The sequence below is a fragment of the Polypterus senegalus genome, chromosome 4 (assembly GCF_016835505.1).
Source record: "Polypterus senegalus isolate Bchr_013 chromosome 4, ASM1683550v1, whole genome shotgun sequence".
NCBI classification, from domain to species: domain Eukaryota; kingdom Metazoa; phylum Chordata; class Cladistia; order Polypteriformes; family Polypteridae; genus Polypterus; species Polypterus senegalus.
The window spans coordinates 217,708,225-217,735,993 of NC_053157.1; the positions used below are offsets into that span (position 1 = coordinate 217,708,225).

General features: G+C 38.6%; 1 gene segment (V, D, J or C); it reads left to right on the forward strand.

Annotated features, from left to right (window-relative positions):
- Positions 1-21,942: 21,942 nt before the first annotated feature.
- On the forward strand, positions 21,943-22,431 carry LOC120528809. The segment is given in 2 exon segments: positions 21,943-22,000; positions 22,124-22,431. Coding segments are annotated over 2 exon segments (354 nt in total).
- Positions 22,432-27,769: the final 5,338 nt, after the last annotated feature.

A 27,769-nucleotide genomic window follows, 5' to 3' on the forward strand; every position in this document is an offset into this window, starting at 1 on the left:
ATTAAGGGGATTTGCACCTTTCCTTTGCAATGAATTAACCCAAACATCTTTTAGCTCCATGTTGATAATTTGAGTTTTTTTTTTTTTTACAATAACAATGTGCAGATAATGTAACAATGAGGTTTTTTTAATTTAATGTAAATAGTGAGTTTATAGAGTGACACATAATTCCTTTACACTTCCAGGTAAGAGACTGTTTTTCCCAAATGTAAGAGCCAAACTTAGAATTTTAAAGCTTTGAATTAGTGTTTAATAATTAGTTAATTTCAATAGAATATAAATTTCTTTCATAGTCATAGACAATGGTATAGTCTTTTCCCCATGTAAGTTAGTATGAGAGAGAACTTTCTTGCTATATTTATTGTAAGATATAGTGTGTTGATTGAGTCAGTTGATGTTTAGAACAGATCCCAGTTCACAGGGACTTAAAAGATCCATTTTCAACAAAGAAATGGGATAGGCGTACAGTTTTCTGACCGTTCCTAAATGGCTCAGAAATGTTTAGAAGTGATTTGTAATGATTACAAATGTAACAAGATTTAAGCTTTGAACAGAACTTCTCTTAAACAAAAAACTTTTCTAATTTTTGCTATTTTAATTTTTTTCTTTTTTGTGTGAACTGTTTTACTTTGAATTTTAACTAAAACTTTTAAAAACAAAGATATTTTGTCTGTGGAATCATTTCGACGCATCAGGCTTTTGCTGAATCCCATTTACAAGCTGGAGCTGCAGAATTTTGGTAATTTTGAGTAAACGCAGCTATACCAACATTTACATTTAACTTACCTCAAATGGCTGGATACATAAGTTTATGTAGTGACTTTCATGCATGCTACTCAAAAAGAAAAAAAGAAAAAAACACACATTGTAGGGAAAAAAAGAGAAGAAATCTTGGAAAAGGAAGTTGAGAGAGAGAGAGAGACCCCTTTTCAGATAGGTTGGCTGTGCAATGGTTGTCAAAAAAAAACGGGGTAAATATGCCATGCAAAATATCACAGTGTTGAACTACAGCCAAGAAAGTACCGTTAATCAATGAACTTCAGCATTCTGAAAATGAGAGCAAGTTGAGCTTTTGTTCAGGTCAAATCCAAAATGGATGATCTTTAGATTATTTAATTGTACATTTTAAGTAAGATGTGCTCATTCTATAATTTGTCATAATTGTTTATGCCTATTTAATGTAGCATGAATTCAATTAGTCAATCACCTCTATTTTACATAGTATCATTAGCAGCTTGTACTTTTCATATGAAACTGAATAGCTGACAGTAATACTTTGGATGTCATCACCTCTTCTTCTTTATAAATCCATGACTGAGTCACTGATACAATCTGAAGCAATGATAAGGATCAAGGTGCACCTCCTTTGTACCATAATCCTCTTCATTCAGGGTAAGAATAATTAAAAAATAAATATATTTTCCGCTGTACATAGCACTACTGTATAATGTGGTGCATGGCCAGGGCCCTAGCCCAGCTGGGACACCTCCACGCTGGAAGGACCGGGGAAGGGAGCCTATTCAGAGTACACTATTATCTATCTCTCCTGGAGCGCTAGGTGGCAGTCCCCCTGGGTTGCAGCAATGCCTCAGACTCCTGCAGGGCTGCATGGGAGCAGGAGTTTGGTGCAGCACTCTTGGGTTCTGTGAGCGACGCCAGAGGTTGCTGCTGCTGAGCCCTTAGATGTAGCTCTTTCGTTAAACCTGGAGGTCACCAAGCTCCTGGAGCGCTAGGTGGCAGTCCCCCTGGGTTGCAGCAATGCCTCGGACTCCTGCAGGGCTGCATGGGAGCAGGAGTTTGGTGCAGCACTCTTGGGTTCTGTGAGCGACGCCAGAGGTTGCTGCAGCTGCTGCTGAGCCCTTAGATGCAGCTCTTTCGTTAAACCTGGAGGTCAGCAAGCTCCTGGAGCACTTCTCGGTTCCTTATAAAAGGAGCCACAGTCGGGAGGTGGAGGACAAAGCTTGCCAGGATGAGTAGAGGTGGACATGGAAAGAAGAGAAGGAAGGAAGGAAAGAAAAAAAGAAAGATGGGACTGAGCATTGTGTGCCATTTGGAGCTGTACTTTGCTGTGGGGAGCGAAGGAAACGCCCACAAATGTAAATAAACTGTGTGCTGTGTGGCAAACTTGTGTCTAGCCTGTCTGTGTCGGGGTTAGGGGGTCTGTACATGCCCCAGGCTTCACAATATATATAAGAATTTCACTTTGCAGAGAAAGGAAGATAATTACAAGTAAGAGATAAATACTTGTTATTAAGTAAGGATCTCTTAGAAGTAATTGAATTCTGGGAAAAAGTACATTTTTCTTCTTCTTCTTTTGAATATCAGGGATGAATAAAAGTCAGCAATGCTCATGTGGGGGTGTCCTATCCAGTGCTGGCTCCTGCATTGTTCTGGGACAGACTTTGCTGTACTCCAACACTAACATAGGTTTAGAAAATGATAAACAGTAACAGCAATGAACAGAGTGTCAGTCCCTCACAGAGCACTAGCGTAATGTTACTAATTCACCAAAGTCCACATAGGCTCTTATTTGAACCCATTTTGCTAGAGTTGTAAGAGATTCCTGTACTGCTGTGGTGACAAGACTAAGAGATAAACTTTGTCCTTCAGTACAGGGGTACCCAGGCTAATTGTATTGATTCAGATACTCTCAGAGACATTTGTATTCCATTGATTGTGTGACCAGCAAGTTATTGCTCACACAGTAGGCTATATCACAAGTCAACATTTGACCTGGTACATCGGAAAACAGGAGCTGCCCCTAAACCATTGATAGAAACTGCAAAAAAAAAAAACCGCAATGTTATCAGGGTGGACCCGCCTCCTGGGGCTCCAGACACAAAGTACAGGAAGACTCACATTTAAAGACACAGTACATAAATATTAAATAATAAATCAACATAACAAATTACAGTGCATAGAAAAGTAATAATTAAAAATAAAAAACACAATGAAACAGAAAATAAATACAAATCTCAGCAGAAACCTTAGCTGTAACACACCAACCATAATCAAGCTGAAGTCACACAGGAAGCCACTCCTAAGAAAGAAAGGAAGAGAACTGGACTGCAAAACCAAAAAACTAGCAGTTAATGTGGAAAGTAAAATTCTACCTACTGCCATATTTGCAAGGAGCAAGCTTTATTATTTTAGTTGGGTAATTTGATTCTTGGCAGTAAATATCTGTTCTTTTTACTGACTGATTGTATAGTTTGATAGTGTAACAGTATTGTTGAAATGTAATGTTCATTTTGTTTCTGATTGATTGCCATGATTATGTTATTTGACATTGCACTATTGTAATGTTTTTTTTTTTTAATTAAATTGTTCTTGTCATGATGTCATTAGATAGTTCATTAAATAGATGACTGTAGAAGTCTATAAGGTCAAAGTGGAAAAGGTGCTGCTGGAGATGGGGATGCAGAGAAACAGTATGTGGAAAAGTGGCCCTACAGCATGTACTGCATTTTACAAACTGTTAACTCTGTCCTCAATAGTTTGGCCTTTTGAGGGAAATGTGGCAGCTATCAGTTACTAGACTGATTTCTAAGTGATGAGTTTCCTCCACAGAGTATCTTACAAGCTTTACCGATTCAAGAGGTGCAGACAGCTTGGGTCACAGCCTGACACTCAGTTTTTTCTTTTGATATGCCTGTCCAGCTGTTCCTATTATATTCTAATTCTTGATCTTTGATCATTTTGTTCATCATAATAAGGTACTGGTTGTGGCAACATATCACATTTACAGGGGCCCTTAAAAATTTCAGCACAGCATTCACTCCTCATGAGTTTTTGAAAATTCACCACATGTTCTTTTTCTTACATTTGGGACAACTGACATCACATGGCTAAATTACAGTTTGCAAAGAAGTCCTAAAAAGATGAGACAAAGATGAACCTGCATCAGAGTGATGAAGAGCAAAGCGTGGAGATGAAAGGGAACTCCCCAAGATCCAAAGCAGACCACTTCTTCTGTTAAACATGATGGTGGGGGTATTATGACTTGGGCATGTATGGCTGCCACAGCTAATGGCACATTTATCTTCATTTATGATGAAACTGCTGATGGCAACTGCAAAATTAATTCTGAGTTGTTGAGAAACATCTGATCTGCTCAAGTTCCTGTAAATGCCTCCAAGCTCATTGGACGATGCTTCATCATACAACAAGATAATGATCTCAAACATTCTGCAAGGCAACACAGGAGTTTTTCAAAGCTAAAACATGGAAAAATTCTTGAATTGCCAAGACAGGCATCTGCTTTAAATCCAATTGAGCAGGCCTTTAATATGTTGAAGAGAAAAAATAAGGGGACAAGCCCCCCAAAACAAGCAGGAGCTGAAGATGGCTGAATTAGAGGCTTGGAAGAGAATCACCAGACTTCAAACAGTCATTGCATTCATGGGAAAGGCACTATATAAATAAAATGTATTATTATTATTATTATTATTACAGAGCGAAGATATATGAGCTAATGTGACTTCTTAAACTTTCCTAAAGTAAATGATTAGGGCCAAGCCAGTGAATCTTTAGCATCATCTAGTGGCCATTTGTGTTTTTGCAGTTTCTTTGTTTTTCCTGGGGCAATATTTGAAACTAAATTATGTCTTGAACTCTTTTTGTTTCTTCTCTCAACTCTCTAGGGACAGTACACTTTGCATAAGGACGCCTCTTTAATTTGCCATTTCCTCATTCTGCTACTGCTATTGCTTATAGCTTCTAGAGCGAGACATTATTGTCAGGATCTGAAGAGACAATGAATTCCCTGCTGCACCTACTCTGCATCCTTAGCCTCTTCAACCAGGGTAAAACTTATTATTATTTTTATAACAAATGAATAAATGACTATGAAACAATTAAATACAAACTACTCTACATAATTTGAATAATATGTATATATTGCATATAAATTATATGTTTTGCACTCTACATACACTATGTGTTTATCTTTTTGTTGTTAGTGTATTACTGTCTCTGTTCCAAGGAGACATGCAAGTAAGATTTTCATTGCACTGTGTACATATGACAAAAATAATATTTTTGTTGATTATTTATTTTGCAGACGCATATAGTCAGAATGTTATCACCCAGTTGCCGGCTTTTATATCAGTTGCTCCAGGAGGCAGTGTCACCATCAGCTGTCTTACCACATGTGATGTAGGAAGCTTACATGGCCTGGTACCGTAAGAAACCTGGAGAGAAGCCTAAACTCCTGATATACTCTTCAAGCTCTCGGTTTTCTGATGCTCCAAGCCACATTAGTGGTACTGGCTCACAGACATCCTTCAATCTGACTATCAGTGTGGTGAAGTCTGAAGATGAAGGTCATTACTACTGTCAACAGCATAAAGAGGTCCCTCTCACAGTAGTAAAGCATCGTACAAAAACTGCCTTGAGTCAGTAGTACAGCTGCAGTGAGCCACAGACGTTCAGAGGCGTGACATCAAGAATGTAGGATATGTGTATGTATAATCTACCTCATTAACCCAGAAAAAAGTGTGTCATAACTGTATGAAATATAATGATACATAAGAGGGAAGATTACAGGGAAAACAGAGAAGTGATAAACAAAATACATTAAACATTTACTGGCCTATGAGACTTGGTTAACCAGATTTCTATTAGGTAGAGAAGTTCATCCTGTTAAATGCCAACCAAAACCTTAGTGCCTTAAGCACCAAAAACTCTTTGCCATCAAACTTTCTCCTTCTTTTTCTGCTACCAGTTAAGCCATTTTCCTCAGCTCATCTCAGCATTTAAGGCAGTCTTCTTATGCGCTATTATTCTAAATTATAGTGTTCACAGCTACTATAATTTATTTTAGATAGTATTGTGTGCTCACAAGATATTATTGCGTGTGCGTCTTCCGGGTAAAAAATATTGCATGCCTGCAAAATATTTTTGCATATGAATTTTAGGGAAAGAAAGAACAGAGATGTATTTGACTTATGGACACATCCTGTCAATTCCTGAAGCCAGGAGTTGTACAGATCCCTACTACATGGACGATGGAGAAAGATAATTTTATAGATGGGATAAAGAAATGTTCCAGTGGAAGACATTAAGCATTTTGATGCCTTTATGGGAAAGACCCAGCTTAACATACAGTTTGGAAGAGAATTAAAGGACAATGATAAAGAGTTGGGGTACCTCCCCGGTAACCTTGTATAACTGGATTGCCAGCAAATTAAAAAAACAAGCAGATAATTGTATAAAGGTCTTTTCAGGCATGAGTTCAGGAACAAACTGGCAAAGATGAAGAAGCTTCCAATTTTCAGTCCTCCCGGCAGTAAGAGGCTGGTTCAGATGGATGGACACCAGAAGTGACGTCAGAGATGTTCTAGCCATCAATCATCTGGTCTGCAGAGGGAGGAAGAGAGAAAGGCATTAAGACACAGTGCCAACCCCTGGTGTGGCAGTAGAATTACAGTCACTAGAGCCCTTCAGCTGTCCCCTACACGCTTGCACGTGACAAGGTCTATGAATTCCATGCCAACTTTCTGATCTTTTTTTTATGATTCCAATTTTTTTCCAACAAAACATTTACAGCTGAAGAAGCAGAAAAGATGTACAAGAAATATATGGAGCTCCTAAAGGGACACATATATCCTGAAAACAATATTGAGTGTATATGCAAAAGATGTAAAAATCTAAAAAATCGAAAAATTTGCCAAACTAGAAACATAAACCAAAATCAGTAATCAAAACCAAGATGTAGAGATAAAAAAGTAAAGATTTGAGCACAAGGTTGATTCGTAAACCTTGGAAACTATGGAGATGTTTGGTGTGACCTTCGAAATGTAGCTCTAATGACGTCACAGGTGCCCATCCCATGACATTGCGGGAGAATTGCTATGTAAATGGGAGATGTCAGAACCCCTGTAAGAAACAGAGATGGAATTGCGGCATAATGGGAAAGATTTTGAACTTTTTACACTAAAAAATGAAAAGTATTGAGATAATTGTCATCTTACAATTTTACAACCCCTAGATCAATGTATAGACTGTGTAAATCAATCCGTCCAGGAAATACCATTGTGGCAGTAGGGGGCACTAGTGCTCCCTTGAACCCTCTGGTACAACTCCAGACACCAGGTTAAAGTCCAAGACTCTTTATTTTCTTTTCCACCATGCACAAAGCACCTTCCACACTACTCATACAATTAAACTACGCTACTAACTATAATGAATACAATACAACAATAAACTCTCCTCCTCGCCCAGACACTTGCTCCTCTACATCCCAGCTCAGCTCAGTGTCTGGACTGAGGCACCATCCTTTTATAGCCCCTGTCCCAACAGTCCACAGTTCCTTATTCCTTCCAGGTCAGGGCAAACAGTCCTTTTCTTCAACCCGAGAGTACGTCATTCCTTTCAGTCACATGACCGTGACGTACTCCCGGGTTATAGTGCACACAAGAGCCCCCCTACAGCGACTCCTGGTGGTCCCCAAGGTATCCAGCAGGGCTGTGGAAAAACACTACATAGTCCATAAGGCTCTGCTGGAACCCGGGCACGATCCTGCTGTCGGGAGAGCTCCTCCTGGCGTCCTGGGGGTGCGGACCGGCATGGGAAGCCGGCAGTCCTCCACACCATATAAAAATTAATAAAAGTTGCAGATTACCCTATTAGATGGGTTGGATACAGCATTTACTCTTCCCAGTAACAATACAATATCCTCCATTCTCAACTTCATAGTTATTATCTGTTTGCCCTCACTTCCTCCAACCAGCTGAACCCTTGTCTGACATTCTTACTAATATAAAGTTCTCTAATCTAGAAGATGATTTTAGGCTTCAGCCACAAGAATTTTCTGAATGGGTTGCTGGATCCACTTCCAGGTTCAGGAACAGTTTAGGAAAACCCCAGGGCCATTTCTCAATATCCCTAGCTGTCTTTACAATCCTTGACACCAAATCTTTGCTAGACATCTAACAAGCCCCGCTTCCTGGTATTATGGGTTGCCAGGGGGCATGTATATACCAAAAGAAACACTACTGGCCTTTAGTGCTTAGGATTTGTGTCATCTACACGTTACACCACAACATCATCCCTAATCTATCTATCTATCTATCTATCTATCTATCTATCTATCTATCTATCTATCTATCTATCTATCTATCTATCTATCTATCTATCTATCTATCTATCTATCTAATCCTTCCCACTGTCCCATCTCTGATTGAGCTGCCCACAATTGTAATATGAATGATTACAATAATGCACACATCACCTTTACTTTGTAAATAAATGCATGGGATGACTGATTTATGATGCAGATGTTTGCACCACTTTGTGGTTTTCATTTACAGGATATCAAGGTGAAGCCATGCATGTGAGGGGATATAGTTATAGCAGTTATATAGGTATAGCAGAAGTTTTGCTTTATGTAAAGAATGTTGTCCTCTTTGCCTGAGTGTGAAGAGGCTGTGATGAAGTTCAGCACCTCCAGGTCTAAGGTCAGGGTTCTCTTTCAGAAAAGAAGGGATTGTTCTCTCCAGGGGAGGGGTGCAGTACAAAAGACTTAGCCAAATCAAGTTTATTGTCACATATACTGAGTGTTATTAAATGTACTCTGGAAACACTAATAGTATAAATTTTGAGAGATGCTAACCAGAGTCAGAACAACAGGAACGTAACTCTGAGATTAGCATTTGTCCCTTGAAAAGCTGATTCCTATGTTGGTAGGACACCAAAGTTGTTCCATCTAAAACCGCTCAGCACAGCACCACACTTAAGGCAGTGCATAAACCTTATGTACTCATCAGAAGTGCCAGTTACAAGCATACAGTGGATTCAGAAACTATTCAGACTCCTTTACTTTCTGCACACTTTATAGTGATGTACATTATAACACTCTAGACGAGAACAGGCCATTTAGCCCAGCAAAGCTTTTGAGTCCTATCCACTTATTTCTTCCAAAAAACATCAAGTCAAGTTTTGAAAGTCCCAAAAGTCTTACTGTCTACCACACTACTTGGTACCTTAGTGTCTATTGTTCTTTGCATAAAGAAAAACTTCCTAATGTTTGTGCAAAATTTATCCTTAACAAGTTTCCAACTATGTCTCCATTTTCTTGATGAACTCATTTTAAAGTAACAGTCCACTGTACTGTTTCCCTAATCCACAGTACTAATTCCCTTCATAATTTTAAACACTTCAATCATATCACCTCTTAATCTTCTTTTGCTTAAACAGTAAAGGCTCAGCTCTTTTAATCTTTCCTCATAATTCATCTCCTGTAGCCCTGGAATCAGCCTAGTCGCTCTTTTCTGGACCTTTTCTAGCGCTGCTATGTCATTTTGGTAGCCTGGAGACCAAAACTGCACACAGTATTCCAGATAGGCCTCACCAATTTGTTATAAAGCTTGTGCAACCTCCTTGGACTTGTACTCCACACATCGAGCTTTATAACCTAACAATCTGTTTGCCTTCTTAATGGCATCTGATCACTGTCTAGAAGTCGATAGCTTAGTGTCCACTACGACTCCTAAATTCTTCTCATAAGTTGTACTTTCGATTTTCAGTCTGCCCAATTTACCATTTTTTCCAACCAATCTACACTTAACAACCCATCATGACAAAGTGAAAATTATTTAGATACATTTGCAAGTGTAATAAAAGTCAAAAAATGAAATCCCTCATTTATATAAATATTCAGACTCCTTGCTGTGGCACTCTAAAATATGTTCAGTGGCATCCTGTTTGCTTTAATTCTGCTTGAGATATGTTGAGAACTTAAAGTCCACCTGTGGCAAACTGAATCGATTAGTCATCATTTAGAAAGACACACGTGTACCTGTGAATGTTCTGAGGAGCACAGCAACATCAATGTTTGTGAAATGGAAGAAGTTTGGAACCACCAGGACTCTTTTTAGAGTTGGCCATCTAATCATGATAGCATGCTGTCCATTTTCAGGAATCTGAAATGCATTCAAAGATATTTCAAAATAATTTCTTGCTCATTTCAAGATATGTCAAATACATTTCAAGATATTTTAAAAGTCCCATTGGAAGAGTTTTTACAGGAAATGATTCTGAAATTTTGGCATTTGCTACACTGTATTAATCACCAAGGGAAAATTGAAATACATGCAAGGTTAGTTTGATATATCTCTAAATGTATGTGTCTGTTTTGAAATGTACACACACTTAATTTGACACGTCTTGACAATCTTTTGAGATATCGCAAGATGTTTTTTACTTACTGTATCTTAAAATGTAATGGAACACATTTTGAGATATCTAGAAAACAGTTTTAGATCTTTTAAAAAGTAAACTGTATTTTAAGGTGCTCTACATACTCATGGATAAGCCAAGAATTTTAGGATTCAAAATAGACCCAAAAAATTGGGTTTAGCTTATCTGCAGGCCGCAGCTCTTTTTTAATGTTATTCACCTAAATCTAAAATATTCTGCCGTATTGAGTGCTGTCCATTTTAACATTAACTTAATTTGTTATTTTGTTCACGTTTCTATGCTGTGCTGTGCTTTTATGTATATGGTAGTACATTGAATATTGTAAATCCCATTTTATGGTTCTGTGTCACTATTAACATGGGTTATTTTTGAGTTATGCTACTGAAATAAACCACAATATTTTGATTTAACAAGACTTAGGTCATGTCTGGTGACCCTTAGTTAGCAAACATATTATCAGCTTTATTGCTTACATAGATCTTTAATTGTCTTATCAGTATCAATCTGTCTTTAAACTCCAAGATTCTCCTTTAACAAAAACAGGACAAACAGCAAATCACATCGCCTCTAAATCACACTAATGACATGTGGAAATATTTTTTGGGTATGATCTATACTAATAAAAGGCAAAGCCCTCACTCACTCACTGACTCACTCACTGACTCACTCACTGACTCACTCACTGACTCATCACTAATTCTCCAACTTCCCGTGTGGGTGGAAGGCTGAAATTTGGCAGGTTCATTCCTTACAGCTTCCTTACAAAAGTTGGGCAGGTTTTATATCGAAATTCTACGCGTAATGGTCATAACTGAAGCAGTTTTCTCCATTTACTGTAATGGAGATGAGCTTCAACGCCGTGGGCGGAGTTTCGTGTGACATCATCACGCCTCCCACGTAATCACGCAGCACATAGAAAATCAGGAAGACCTCAAAAAAGCGCTGAAGAAAACATGCATTATATAATTGAGAAGGCAGCGAAACAATAAGAAGCGAGCGAGTGACATATACAACCATATTCATGAGTTCTGCTACTTCGGAAACAAAGCACGATGTAAACCTACACTTTAAATTAAGTTCATAGACAGGCTGCGCTGGCGCTTGTAATTTAGTGCCTGCCCATATAAGGCCGTCCGTCAGCGGCAATCCAATAGCAAACTGCCACGGGTAAATATTCACGGGTGAAGGACTGTGCTTATGGAGAGGAAGATGAGATGGTCAGGGTGGTGTTTGACACAAACTCAGCGAAACTGCGAGAGAAAGTTTTAAGTGCCAGGACTAAGGTAACATTAAATAAAGCTATGGACATAGCACGAGATGGCACCAGCACAGCTGGGAACCTTCGATGCAAGTGCACCGAGTGGCTCACGTGAACTGACGCAGTGCACAGATAAAAAGCAACAGTTCCAAAGAGCGCTGAACAAAAACCGAATTACACAATTGAAAAGGCAGCAAAAAATATGAAGCGTCTGATAAGCATATTCATAAATGCAGCTACTGTGGAAACAAAGCACACGGTGGAAAAAGTCAATGTCCCGCTAAAGGAAGACAGTGTAAAAAACCGGGCATGCAGTGTGTCAGGACTCAGATAAAGAAGAAGACGAGCTGTTTATTGATGCAGTAAGAAACGAATCGATGAATGAAACCTGTCATCTTTACAACGATTGACAAACACGGAATGTAACTTGAACACAACACATCCTACAAATACGAACCTGATTGAAAGAAATAATGATAATCAAATCCTTGATGACAGCAACACTCAGTAACACTCACAAAACAAATACTGTATATTGACAGTCATGTTACGTTATTTTTAAAATGTTCCCTTTTCTTTTTCTACCTTTTTTAACACACTACTTCTCCGCTGCGATACGCGGGTATATATATATGTATATATATATATAACCCGCTCTACATACTCGAATAATGGATACTTTATTCGCCATCAATGATTGTTTTGGTAAAGCCATACTCAGTGTATTCATTAGATGAACGGTAAAAAAGTAAGAGCGAGAGAGGATGACTCATTGGGCATGCAGGCTGTAGTGCGTCAACTCTATCTGAATTGCACGATCACATTTGAAAAAATATATCTTTTCAAGTTCTATTTAGTCCATATGTGTCAAACTCAAGGGCGGGCCACATCCGGACCGGCGTAATTATATCCGCCCGAGATCATTTTATATACTGTATTATTGTTATTAAAGCCCGGGTATATGAAGCGCTGGTAACACAATAAACTACAGATCCCATAATGCAGCGCTTCAGCTGCCTTGCCGAACACTTACCGCTTACTAGAGTTATTGCGCACTGAGTTTGCACGGCGCTTTGGTGACTTTGAAGAACAAAAAAAGTCCGTCTACATGCGCTCGAACCTTGTGCATGTTTGGTAGCACATATCTGTGTGAGAAGCTCTTTCAGTGATAAAGAATAACAAAACAGCACACAGGAGTCGCCTCACTGATGAGCACCTGCAATCCATCCTGAGAATCTCCACAACACAGAACCTCACACCAAACAGAAACGAACTTGTGGCCAAAAAAAGATGCCAGGTGTCCAGCTCTAAAATGACATATGAGCAAAGACAACTGAATGATTTGATTTTTATTGCACGTAAGAGCGGAGTCAACTTTAACAAACAGCGTATTGCACTGATCTGAAATAGCTGTGTGTGTATATATGTAGATATGTATGTATATGTATATATATGTTTATATATGTGTGTGTATGTATGTAGATATATATGTATGTATATATGTGTATATGTATAGATATGTATATATATATATATATGTTTATGTGTGTGTGTGTATATATATATATATATATATATATATATATATATATATATATATATATATGACAACAACACTCATCACTCACAACAGTGACAAAACAATTACATTGACAATCAGGTTACGTTATTTTCAAAATGTTTCCTTTTCTTTTCATTGCTTCTTTAACACACTACTTCTCCGCTGCGAAGTGCGGGTATTTTGCTAGTACTCATATATACGTACGAAGAAACTATGATGAAATTTAAAGAAAATAACTAGTATGAAACTATTTAGGATACATGAAACCCAGTTCATCACTTATTGTTAAATGACAAAATATATTTTTCTAGTGATAGGATTTAAAGTCAATTGAGCACTGAATAGAGACATATCTCAACATAAATACAATACAAATTGAGAATATATTCCTCCACAGCATAAGAATTCCATAGTAAATATTATAAATAACAACTAAGACTTGCACCTGAACCTGAATGTCATTACCTATGTTATTCACTAGGCTGACCCACCTTTTAAGGCGACCGACTTTTAAGTTGACCACTTCTTAAAGGCAATTCAATATGTAGATCAATTTGATATTTTATACAAACTCATTAATTTGGTTATATTGCGTTTGAGCAGTATTACTTTAATACTCGTAGTTTCTGTTATTTTTGTGATGAAATTTAAACTTTTTTTCTATATTGAGGTCGCCCTTGTGAACCCCCCTGATATTTACTACGCGGTGAGGCATTTGTACTCCATCAACATTAATTATTTCCAGAGACATAATGTTGTCTATTTTTCCAGCGCATCGCGCACAAAAGCAAGTGAACGATGGGAGCACCAGAACTCTGCTCATATCATGTCGCTTCGTACCGCAAGCTGCAAGTAGTAAGTCTGTGATAAGCGGAATACCGCTACGCTTTCCACTCACGGGACGGAAGGACAATCCCGACCGCTTTTATATAGTAAGAAAGAAGAAGAAGATATCGCACAGTCTGGAATAGAAAATCATCTTTTACCTGGAAAACGAAACTACAAATCCCATCGTGCATTGCAAAATGGACGGGGCGTGTGTGAAACTCCGCGCCTGCGTAGCACTCACGGGACAGAAGGACAATCCCGACAGCTTTTATATAGTAAGAAGATAATAAACTAACAGGTATACAAGGGAACTTGCAGAACTTCACATTGTTAGATTTGAACTATTCATTTACTAAAACCTAATGAAAACTAAGCCATCCTCATGACCATTATTCCAACATTGTTCAATCAACATTAGACTAGGAAAAGTTTATTAATTTTCCAGTACACTATAATAAGTCCCAATGAAAAAAACAAACAAAAAAAAAGTTTCTTCTGTTCTCGCTTGCCTGCAACTACAGTGAGGTGAGAAGGCCCTGTGTGAGGCCCGCCTCAGTCAGTACTCATTTTACAGCTTCCTGAATGAGACTTGAGCATGTCAGATTCTCAAGCCACAATGACTTCACAGCTTCTGCTGTGTGTGCATGTTTTTCAGGGTAAGAGAATTTCTGCATGAAGTGAACTTCCACACATAGAGCTGTAACGTCCTATTTAAAGTCTGTCTTTTTCACTTAAAAAGACATAATTAATGGTTTTATATCTCCGATCATTTGATTTTTGCACTGACTTGTTTTCTACAGACTTAATATTTCTGTGATTCAATCATCAACACCGAAACAGTTTCCACTGGAGTGAGTGTCACGTTTACATGTACCACTGAGAGAGGTGTCAATAACAACAACAACATTTATTTATATAGCACATTTTCATACAAACATTAGCTCAAAGTGCTTTACATATTAAAGAATAGAAAAATGAAAGACACAATTATAAAACAAAATAAATCAACATTAACATCGAATAAGAGTAAGGTTCAATGGCCAGGGGGGACAGAAAAAACAAAAAAAAAAACCTCCAGACGGCTGGAGAAAAACAACATAACTTGGTTGCCACTGATCTATAGTGAAACCTTTCGCTACTCTGTTAACCCAATTTGCTTCTTTGGCATTGGGTCAGAAACTTTGTTCAGTCTGACCATCAACCAAGCCCACCATGAAGATATTGGTATCTGCTACTGTATGCATTATAACAGTTACTTGTTAACACCGTGATAGAGAACTCGCTGAACTGCTGTCATGTCTGCAGGTGTGAAGTTTAAAAACTGAGATAAAATTTGAGAGGAAAACCAAAAAGAAACAGACTTAAAGAAAAAATAAAATACTAATAAAAGAGAAAAAAAAGGAAAAAAATATTACATTTTATACTGTAGACCTGGGATGCAGAAAATGTGAGGTGACAATATTGACCAGCTGTTGTACCACACAAAGAATAATACACAGAAAAGCTAAAATTAATTTATAAATATAATTGTAATTTAAAAAATTTCCAAAAGAATTCCTTGTCAAATTATTAAAATGCTGTGTCATGCATGCGCGTCGGAGGATCTCCTCATGGGCTCGATCTCTGGGTGTGTGATAACCCACTGGGGCGAGAGGGGTGTCCTGTTCTTTTCTCCTCTCCCTACAGCACAGAGAAACCACCCAGTGAGGGCACTTAGCTCCACTCTTTCCAGTTTGTGCGTTATAAGAAGCCAATGTGGCCAGGAGGAGGTGTCATTTGCCTGCCAGGTGGAGCTTCAGTGATCATCCGTTAATTGATGGCCAAGTGAAAGATACTTTGTTGTTGTGCACCGAGAGGCTATTTACTTTGACTCCAAAGCAGCTAATTTTTGCTTATTATTAATTGTTATTGGTATATCGACTTTCTGCACCCGACCACAGCTGCTATTTCTTCAAATAAAATTGCCTTGTGTGAAAAGGGTGTGAACGATAGGGGGCGCTCTCGCTCCCTTGAACCCCTGTCCATGACTCCAGACACCAGGTAAAAGTCCTCAAGTTGACTTTATTTTGTCGCCACAGTGCACAAAGCACACTCTCCACTACAATACTCATATAAATCACCAATACAATCAATATAAACAATCCTTCAGCTCCCAGACGCGTTGCCACCCTTCCACCCAGCTCAGCTCATTGTCTGGGAGTTCCCATAGTCCTTTTATACTCCCTGACCCGGAGGTGTTTCTGCCCAACAGTCCACAAGTCCTTATTCCTTCCGGGTCAGGGTAAATAGTCCTTTTCTTCAACCCGGAAGTCCGTCGCTCTTCCTATGACGAACCTCCGGGTCACAGGGCACGAAGAAGCCCTTGGTCCTCCCTGCAGCTCCCTCCTGTGGCCCCCACGGCATCCAGCAGGGCTTTGCATAAAAACTCCATTGTCCATGATGCCCTGCTGGTCTTCTGGGGACCTCTATGCTGGGGGTATTGGCCTGGATAAATGGCCGGCCATCCTTCACAAGGGTTAACAGCAATTCCAAAGGAAATATATCAAAAACTCAGTTGCCCACAGTGCTGACAAGAAATAAGACACTAGTTTGAATTAATAGCACACCAGAGTAAACTGAAAACACATCATTGATCTCTTAGACTGAGGAGAGCCAACACTTCTTGAAAACACAGTCTGAGTGATGTTTGCCGACTAGTTAAGGGTACGCTGCTCCTTAAAAAAATTATAATCCAAGTACTGCTTAAAAGCAGTGAATTTGCCCCAAAAAACAGCACAATACCTGCAGTAGACAAAATGATACACCTGTAAGTGGAGGGCAGTGTCAGAGTGAGCCAGGGGGAGCCCCTTCAGATATATTTCAGAGTTATTGAATGGCTACAGTATATACTATCACACAATGAGGGGAGATTCCCCCTCAAAAAAAATATAATAATGAAGAACATATACAAGTGCAAATAGAAAGGGAAGGGGTGCTAGAGGGATGAAAAATATGGTACAAATACAGTGAAGGGGGGTTGATAAATAGCCCAAACTTCTGGTTTGTTTATAAAAAATGGAGCCATAAAAATGCAAACCCACACAAGGCCATTTTTCTCCATGGACAACAATTAGCAATGGCCCAATTGTGTGAGAAAACCAAGGACCTGGTAACTCTGCACTACTTGTCCAATACACTATGTTTACATAGATTTTATACTACTAATTAAATTTCAAATTTTTTCTAATCAAATTTGTATTAAATAAATATATACCAGTACAGAATAGTGCAAATCAACATTGAAACATTATAAATGCCATAAAGTAATAAAACCCATGGTCCACTCAGTCTCATTTAGATAGAAATAGTGACTAAAAGCAATGAGATCTGAATGAATCCAGTGAGAAAAGCCCAACCGATTTGAAAACCTCTACATAGACAAGGAGTCATGGCACCCATCTAAGTGATATTGTAGGAGTCACACGCTGAATAGACAATTTAAAGCACCTGAGCAATCCTCAGCATTCATTTTTGGAGCAGATAATTCAAGTAAAACAAGGCTGAAAAAGTCGGATTTCCAAACATTGAAGTGGTGAGAAGTTAAGCAAAATGACACCTTTTATTGGCTAAGTAGAAAGATTACAATATGCAAGGCTTACAATATTACACCTTGCCTGAAGAAGGGGCCTGAGTTTCCTTGAAAGCTTGCACATTGTAATCTTTCTAGTTAGTCAATAAAAGGTGTCATTTTGTTTGGCCTCTCACTACATTAATAATGGCTAACACGGTACAACACCCTAGTACATCCTACCTGGAAAGGGGTCTCTCTTTGAAATCCCTTTCCAAAGGTTTCTTCTATTCTCTCTTTTTTAGGAGTTTTTCCTTGTCTTCTTTGAGAGTAAAGGCTGGGGGGATGTCAAGAGGCCGGGCCCGTTAAATCCCATTGCGGCACTTCTTATGTGATTTTGGGCTATACAAAAATAAATTGTATTGTACTACAAAAATTGAAGGAATGTCAACAAATTTGTGGTAGGAAGGAGTAAAAATGTATGTCATATGAGAGTGCAGGAACTGTGACTTCACTCAGGAAAAAGTCAAGACCGTGGGACATTCCAAGTACATATTGTATGTAAAGGATGGGCTCAGAGGTTTTGATGGGCAGAGAAAGCAAAAGGATTCATGAGAAACGCCCATAAGGAAATGTCAAATACAACAATACACACATTTAAATTAGATGTGTTGATCATTTGGCTTTTTAAATACGGAAGTAAGGTTATTAAAAATTAGGTCCAAGTCAAATGGAGTAAGCAATAGAAGATCCCATTTCAGGAGTGACTGAAAGGGAAAGGGCTAACAGGCAATTCTGCAAAAACAGGATTCATTCTAGAGGACAAAAAGTGAAAAAAGGATAGACAAGGGTGAGAAAAAAGTAAACATGATAGAGAGATATCATAAGAATGTGAACAAACAGAGGAGTTGGAGAGAAATGAAAAAATAAATAAGGATGGAATAGAAAATAGGAATCTCTGGGTTTGGAACATTTGAACATCTGAGTAATTATTCATTCTTTTTAAGTTTAGGAAATGAATGTCAGATGTGCTTTCATTCTGCGTGTTATGAATTGGGAGTTTTGGATGTTGTAAAGTTCAATTCTATTCAGTTACATTGAACTGAGTTCAATTCACAATCACATTACATTGTAGTCCTATGTTCATTTTGTAATTTTATTTCTTTATTTAGTTTTAATATTGTCCCCTATTTTGTTGATTATTTTACTATTGTTATTGACATCATTTTGTGTGTTTTTTCATGGCGGATCCCATTGCCATCTAGTGATGTGACCGTTGCTACAACAGTATTTAAAATGGTGGCAGACATCTATGACCAATGAATTAGGCAAAAGGTGTATTTTTAATTGTACTTTTTCAATTAAAAAGTGTGCATGACAGCATTTTCCAGAAACCATTTATTTACTAATATTTTAACCAAAATACAAGTGTTTGGAATGTTATTAGCATTTGACTGGACGTCAGACATTTGGATTATGCAATACATGCAATTTGAATTTTTCTCATGAACATTTTGATATGGTTTGTTCAAGATGGGTCACTAATGCACCCCATTATATTTTATGATCTCCATTCTCCATTCTAAGCCATTACCACAAACTACATGGGTTAAGTAACAGATAAAAAATGTTATGCTTGGGTGGAGTATTCCTTTTAAAGTCATAACCAGAAATTTCAAACAGAATTATTTCAAAACTGCTACATGCTAAGTCTAAATGAATTCTGGTTAACTAACTAAACTCACTACTATTAACTATTTTTGTTCGTTGTGATTTTAGAAAATAGTTATTAATCAGCAAATAAATTATTCTCAATAGTTGCAAAGTTAGTTTTTGGGGGATAATTTGTAGTTGTTTTAAGGTGTCTACAATTAAGAAAGTTATTGTAAGTTTTTGTTATGGTTTGATTTTCAATGATGTCATATTGGACACCACTATTTTGAGATGCTGTTATCAACTTGTGATGATCGGTTTTTAAGGGGGTGGTCTCAGGAGGTCATAACTAGTGTGTCATGTCAGCGATAGTATAAATTTGGACATTCCACATTTCATGCTGTACAATATTATGCACAGTTTTATTCAGTATTGTGCTTCTGTTCATTGTCGATGTGCACTGAACTTGAACACTATTTAAATTCTGTTTAAATTGTTGTTTATACTCCTTTTAATGCTGCTATAAATAGTGATTTATAAAACATTTTTTTCTGTGAAAACAGTTGCATTTAAAAATAACAACAAATTTGTTCCACAGCAAAAGACACATTTGAACTTAAACTTACCTCTGGAAAATAATAAATCATAATAGAACTCTTCTAATAAGACGTTTAACTAGTTCAAACAATCTCCTTGACAATTAATCCAACTAAAGCGTAATGAAGTTTCTACTGTACATTGTTTTTCTGGAAATGAAGAACGTTAACTGACCCTTTTTACTCCCTTCCATTGGAAGGTTGTTCTTTTTCTTCAAGATACGCTTAACTTTTGGAACATCAAGTAGCTCAGCACCTGAGGATCACACAGCATAACCTGAGATGTATTTTAAAAGTCCTCCTCTGAGGTACTCTGGTGACTGTAAAGCTTTGGTGATAAGGATGGGAACTTTGAAATCAAATCTAAAGGCAACAGGTAACCAATATAGTTTAGCCAGCACAGGAGTAATTTAATCGTTCTTTTAAGTTTTAGTTAATGGAGTTAGTCTCTCCATTTTACACCAGCTATAACCTATCAATACTTTTTTGTGTCATTACAATTTACTGCAGCATTAAAGTAATCATTTCTTCTGGTAACAAATGCAAGTATTAGCTTAACAACTTTGCAGAGGGAAAGAAGTTGTGAAACGTTTGCTAAATTCTTAACTGGAAAGAAGACATTTTTGTAATGTTATTAACAAGTGATGAAAAACTAAGATCCAAATCAATAATAACACCAACTGTAAGTGTCTGACTTCAGATTTACTCTGCATGGTTTACTTCTCCAAATCTGTAATTTCATGATTCTCTCAGGGTTCTAGAACTTAAAACTAAAATCTCAGGTTTGCTGTATTCAAGTTTAAAAAATTTTTGCTCATCCAATTTGTTATAATTACAGATACAGTGTGGCGGACGGCCAGGGTCCATGCCCAGCCGGGATACGCCTCCGTTATATGTTCAAGGGGAGCAGCCATAGACTGTGCAATACCTCCCCATGGATGCTAGATGGCCGCCCCCCTGGGTTGGAGCAGTGCCTCGGTTTCCCGCAGGGCTCCATGGGAATTGGAGTTGGGTTTCTCCCTGTTGGGTTCCTCAGGTGCCGCCAGGGGGTGCTGCAGCTAGGACTCCTGAGCCCGTAAGGGCAGTGTATTTGCCACACCTGAAGTGCAGCCAGAACTTGGTAGTCAACCACCTGGAGCACTTCCGGGTGGACTACAAAAGGGGCCAGCAGCCACCAATCAATGGCCAGAGTCGGGAGAAGGAGGACTATACTTGACAGAGGAGTGGTAGTGCAAAGGAAGAGTGTTTTGTGCTTGTGTGTTTACTTGTGGGACTGTGTTGTGCCTGTGGGGGTCACGGGGAAGACGTGCCCCACAGGTGAAGAAAAATAAAAAGTTCATTTGTTTTATGAATATCGCACCTTTTTACAACAGATAACTAAAGAACATTGTGTGTGGAGGTCATCAAGTGCTACAGTGATATATAGCCGTGTGTCATTTACATGCCAGTGAAAATTGATGCCATTCTAACAAGTAAATTTTCAATATAAGAAGAAAAGTAAAAAGGGCCAAGAACCAGTCGTGATGAGACTCCGTGTTACATAACTTTTCTTTGATGCATGTTTACCTAAGCTAACAGAAAAACGGTCTACTCATTAAATATGTTTAAACTATTTGAAAATATTACCAGAAAGACATTCCTGGTTTACAAGACAATGCAGCTGGCCTCTTGTTTCACTGTGCCAAATGCCATCAGTCACCTTGACCACCTTGTCTTTTACTAAAGGCAGATTGATCTTTTTTCCAGAACTTTATTCTCATTTAAGAAGTCATTAATTTGTTGAGCACTTTTCTTGTTTAGTTAATTACTTAATAAGGGTTGGCAACTGGCCTAAATTTACTTAAGGAAGAGCTATGCAGACTTCTTAAAATAAAAGCTTTACTTCAAGTGCCTGATTATTTTTCAATAAGATAACAATGTGCCGTAATTAATAGTGCACAGAGAAAACAGAACAAATGCAGGAATGTGCATCGTAGGCAATGAACTCAAGTCCTGGTGCTGTTAGGCAGTGTACTTTGTATTATTATTTTTTAATTCTTAAAGGAAACTAACTGAGCCATGACCTTCCTAAAATGACACTGATGCCAAATGATGGCTGTTATGAAACCAATGGACAACACAGTCCAATATCTTTTGAAGGCTGACTAGTTTGTTTTGCTGCCCACGTTTTTGTCAAAGTTTATTGTCTGCAGCTGCACAGAGACACACATTTTGCATAAAGACGCCCCTCTGTGATGTCCATTTAGATTCAGCCCCCTGTCAGACTTTATAGTTTCCTGAATGAAGCACAGTGACTGAATCTACAGCCACAATGACTCCACTGATCCTGCTCTGTGTCCTCATATTCTTCACTTGGGGTATGAATGTCTCTACAATAAGTTGAATAAGCAAACAGTGAGCTGTAAACTCTTAATTATATAATACTTTTTACACTTAAAAAGACATAATTAATTAATTAATTGATTGACTTTCTTTCTCAGGCTCGAATGGTCAGATTTCTGTGACCCAACCATCAACACCAAAAACGGTTTCTGTTGGGGCCGGTGTCACCTTCACATGTACCACTAGCAGTGATGTGTCTAGTTACATTCAATGGTATCAGCAGAGACCTGGACAAGCTCCTACACTCCTGATCTACAAAGCAAGCAATCTCTATGGTGACACCCCGAATCGTTTCAGTGGCAGCGGGTCAGGAACTTCATACAGTTTGACTATCAGTGGAGTTCAGTCTGAAGACGCCGGTCACTACTACTGTCAGAACAGCTATAGCTCTCTGCACAGTGATTGAGACTCATACAAAAAGCTCACAGAGCTTCTGTCATGTCTGCAGGTGTGAAACTAAGAAAATGACTCAAGCTGTAAGAGGAACAGACTCTGTAAAAAAATACAAGAAAAAATCATCAGAGCAAATCAAGTCTATTGGGCAGAAATCTTAGCATCTACATTTTAGGCTCATTTCCCTTTAATTTAGTCCTATAAATAAGGAAACAGACAAAAAAACAACAGGTCTAGTCACAGTTGCAAATACTGACTTGGAATTTGAGCTGCCTGTACTCATAATCGAAGTACAGTCATATGAAAAACTTTGGGAACCCCTCTTAATTTATTTTTGTTATTAATTTGTCTTTTTGTTTCTCATTGGCTGAGCTTTCAAAGTAGCAACTTCCTTTTAATACAGTATATGACATGCCTTATGGAAACAGTAGTATTTCAGCAGTGACATTTAGTTTATTGGATTAACAGAAAATATGCAATATGCATCATAACAAAATTAGACAGGTGCATAAATTTGGGCAACCCAACAGAGATATTACATCAATACTTAGTTGAGCCCCCTTTTGCTCCTTTGAGCCTCTAGATGCCTCCTGTAGCTGTCGATGAGTGTCTGGATTCTGGATGGAGGTATTTTTGACCATTCTTCCATACAAAATCTCTCCAGTTCAGTTAAATTTGATGGCTGCCGAGCATGGACAGCCTGCTTCAAATCATCCCATAGATTTTCAATGATATTCAAGTCAGGGGACTATGACGGCCATTCCAGAACATTGTACTTCTCCCTCTGCATGAATGCCTTTGTAGATTTCAAACTGTGTTTTGGGTCATTGTCTTGTTGGAATATCCAACCCCTGCATAACTTCAACTTTGAGACTGATGCTTGAACATTATACTGAATAATTTGTTGATATTGGGTTGAATTCATCCGACCCTCGACTTTAACATGGGCCCCAGTCCCTGAACTAGCCACACAGCCCTACAGCATGATGGAACCTCCACCAAATTTGACAGTTGGTAGCAGGTGTTTTTCTTGTAATGCAGTGTTCTTCTTGCCAAAGCAAATCGCTTTTTGTTATGACCAAATAACTCAATTTTGTCTCATCAATCCAAAGCACTTTGTTCCAAAATGAATCTGGCTTGTCTAAATGAGCATTTGCATATAACAAGCGACTCTGTTTGTGACATGAGTGCAGAAAGGGCTTCTTTCTCATCACCCTGCCATACAGATGTTCTTTGTGTAAATTGCGCTGAATTGTAGAACGATGTACAGATACACCATCTGCAGCAAGACGTTCTTGCAGGTCTTTGGAGGTGATCTGTGGGTTGTCTGTAACCATTTTCACAATCCTGCCTATATGCCGCTCCTGTATTTTTCTTGGCCTGCCAGCCCTGGATTTAACAGCAACTGTGCCTGTGGCCTTCAATTTCCTGATTACATTCCTTACAGTTGAAACTGACAGTTTAAACCTCTGAGATCGCTTTTTGTGGCCTTCCCCTAAACCAGGATACTGAACAATCTGTGTTTTCAGATCTTTTGAGAGTTGCTATGAGGATCCCATGCTATCTGTCACTCTTCAGAGGAGAGTCAAAGGGAAGCACAACTTGCAGTTGACCACCTTAAATACCTTTTCTCATGATTGGACACACCTGTCTATGAAGTTCAAGGCTTAACGAGCTAATCCAACCAATTTAGTGTTGCAAGTAATCAGCATTGAGCAGTGACAGGCATTCAAATCAGCAAAATTACAAGGGGGCCCACATTTGTGCACAGCCAGTTTTTCACATTTGATTTAATTTCATACAACTAAATACGGCTTCACTGAAAATATTTGTTCAGGAGCACCCCAGTACTCAGATATTCCTAGAAAATAAAAGACATACCTCTGTTATCTTTTTTGTTGAAAGCAGAGTAAATTATTATGCAGGCTGAGAAGGGTTCCCAAACTTTTTCATATGACTGTATATGAGCATCTGGTACTTATAAACAAAAAGTCAATCACTCTTTGTCTTTACCACATTGATTATGTACACCATGACAAAATAAACATTAAGCAAAATTACATAACAGTATGAAAGAATTCTCTTGTTAATATTGTCACATATTTACCCTCAGTAAAGCTCTGAGGAGAGGTGAACATGCAAAAAAACCTTGCACCTCTAGGTGGTGTCACACCCATGCAGCACCAAGACTTTAAGTGGTCACCCAGACGTACTTGCCATATTTTAGAAAGGTAGAGCAGTGGAACTAGGCTTAAAAGACTGATCCAGCCCAATAGACTTTAAGCTTGGAGCTCAGAGGAAGTAGTGGACAAGAACTCTACTAGTGGTAGGAAGGAAGCACTGAGGTGAGAGTAGACGAGTGGCCTATAGAGGATCTGAGTGGGGAAAAAAAAACATAGTGGACAAGTGGACCAGCAACTTTGCTAAGTAGACAAGGGCATTTTTGTAAGTCAGGCCTTGAAAGATTAATTTGTGTTATTTTCCCACATACAGTATTCTGTAGGCTCTACACTGCTGGAAGTATTCATTTGTTTTGTTATTATTTTGGTGGCCACATAACATTTTGTGTTCTCAGTTCTTGAGTACTCTTATGGCATGGTGTTACACATAATATTATGACATGTTATGTACTTAGAAAAAGATTTAGAAAATTTTCTTGTAAATTGTTCTTGTAATTAAGTGTATAATTTTAGATTAGAATGACCTAACAGTTAAAGAAACTGAAGAAACACGCTCTGCTCACCACACTCTAGGTTACATAGATAAGAATTCTACTAGATACCTGATCAGGACCACAATATATACTTGCGTGACAAGACTAAACACACGTTTGACCAACACAAGGAGGCTGCAGTGGAGGACTGGGTTGGTAGAAATTTTCCAAGACATGCAGTGACAAAAGCAGGCTTGACATGAGGTGTGAACTAGACACACAAATTTAAAAAGTGGGAAGCTGCTCAACAGACATTGAAAATCTGCAACGTTTTGACTTATGTATAAGATTGATTATAAAGTCAGTATATGATTGTTAGAACTGCATAGAAGTGTGTTCACATATGCGCATTTACAAGATGATTGTGATTTATAAAGGGTAAATTGTATTCAAATGTGAATACACCATATTTTATAAGTCTGTATTGATTTATTTATTTTGCTGTATGCATTTTCCTATTTTATGATGTACACAAATTTGAATCCAAGCACACTTTTATAAATGAGACCCCTGGACCTCACTAGTATGAATATAAACTAGGCCTTGCCCCAGGCAGCCAAGCCCCAAAATTCAAAATGGAAGGCTTCAAGGCCTGCACAGGTCTAATATGCATCTCATTCTTTTAACAAAATCCACAAAAGCTTCTGATTATGACAAACTGTCAACAACAGAAACGTTTCCTAAAAAGATCCCATTAAACATATGTGTACAGTGTATGCAGAGAGCATGCTGCACTTTTGAAAAGTAAACATAACTGGTTGAAGGGTGTGGTCCAGCAGGGGGCATGCAGTTCCCTCAACCCCGGCACAGACAGGCTAAGGCACAAGTTTATTCTTCAGTAGGGAAGCGTTTTTCCTTCGCTCTCTACTTACACAGCACAGTACAAAGCACCAATATATAAATAAACACAGTCCTTTCTTCTTCTTTCTCTCTTTATTCCTTGACTTCACTCCTCCTCATTGTCCTCCACCACCCGACTCTGGCTCCCCAATTGGTGGTGAGGCAGCTCCTTTTATAGCACACCTGGAAGTGCTCCAGGTGTTTCTTGACCTTCTTCTGGCTGCACATCTGGGTGTGGCAGAAGAGGTTCCTCCAAGGACCATTAGCACCTGTACCACCCCCTGTCAGCACCCACTGAGTCCAACAGGGCTGTTCCAAACTACAAGTCATGACATGCTACCCAGGGTGGCTGGCCTCTAGTATTTTGGAGAAGATAATGTCCTGAATATGGTATCTCCTTACTTCCACCAAGCCGGCGTCTTGGGCTGGATAATGCTCCTGGCCATCCGTCACAAGGGAATATCAATTCTGTACAATCAATTAATCAATCAATCGACCAGTGTTAGACCTGAATGGTACGATGTTGCAGGTGTTGTGTGCTCGCTGTTGTTCAGATATGATAGTAATGTGGGAGTCAACGTAAGGTTGAAAGAATTGGCAACAATGTTCATGAGAATATGAATTGCAGCATTTGAATTTGATGTAAATGAAATTCCACATCTTGTCAAAAAGAGGTGAAAATGACCTCCGTTAAGAGAGCTCATAACGTAGAGCCACAGAAGATGCAGATTTCAGTACCAGATCAACAAATCTGCCTAACGACACCCATGGAAATTTGATGGAGTTTGCGCAACATCCACCATGCAATAGTCAAAATAACAGAACAATATCGTAGCAAACAGAAGCACTCTTTTGTCATAGCACTCTTTAAAATGTACATAATTATCATTAAGCTTTGGTTATTTTGTACTAGTGAGCTTCCGAATGGATAACAGCAATTTTAGCTTTGTATTTTCTCTCACTGTCAAGTTTTTTGTTCACTTTATTTTGCTCTCTTCCTGAAACCCTGGCAGTTTAAACTGCATGGACTGTAAGAACTGGGGGACGGGTGATGTAGGAAGAAGTTATTAACTACACACTTTTTAGCAGGTTCTCACAAGATTTGTATTCTTGTTTGAGAACCATTTCTGGCCCCATGTGACTAAGACTGGCCATCAGTGGGCACACTCACAGCTGGCAAATTACAGTGCCAGATATTTTTATATTTAAGAAGCTAGAAAAAATGAATTTCCCAGGGACAATCCACATGGCCACAGTGACAGCAGTGACAATCTAAACAAAATGGTAACTGTACCTCAATTTGAACTTTGGAGTGTGGAGCCATATATGCACTGTAGCGCCCTACTACCATTACAGGGGTTTGCAGCTGGAGTCAGGCAGGCAGTTTGCAAAGAGACGCCCATTTCTGACATGTGTCTCGGTTCAGCATGCTGACAGAATTTAAAGCTTCCTGAATGAGACTCAGTGACAGAATCTACAGCCACAATGACTCCGCTAATCCTGTTGTGTTCTCTCACATTCTGCATTCAAATTAAGTGAAATAAGGCACAGATTTGGGAAGTCATATTTTATGCTTACAAACACATTTTAGTATTTTCATAGTGTGGATTATTTTATCCATCCATCCATTATCCAACCTGCTATATTCTAACTACAGGGTCACGGGGGTCTGCTGGAGCCAATCCCAGCCAACACAGGGAGCAAGGCAGGAAACAAACACTGGGCAGGGCGCCAGCCCACCACAGTATTTTATTACAACTTAAACTTATTTTTTTCCTACAGCGTCAACTTGCCAGAT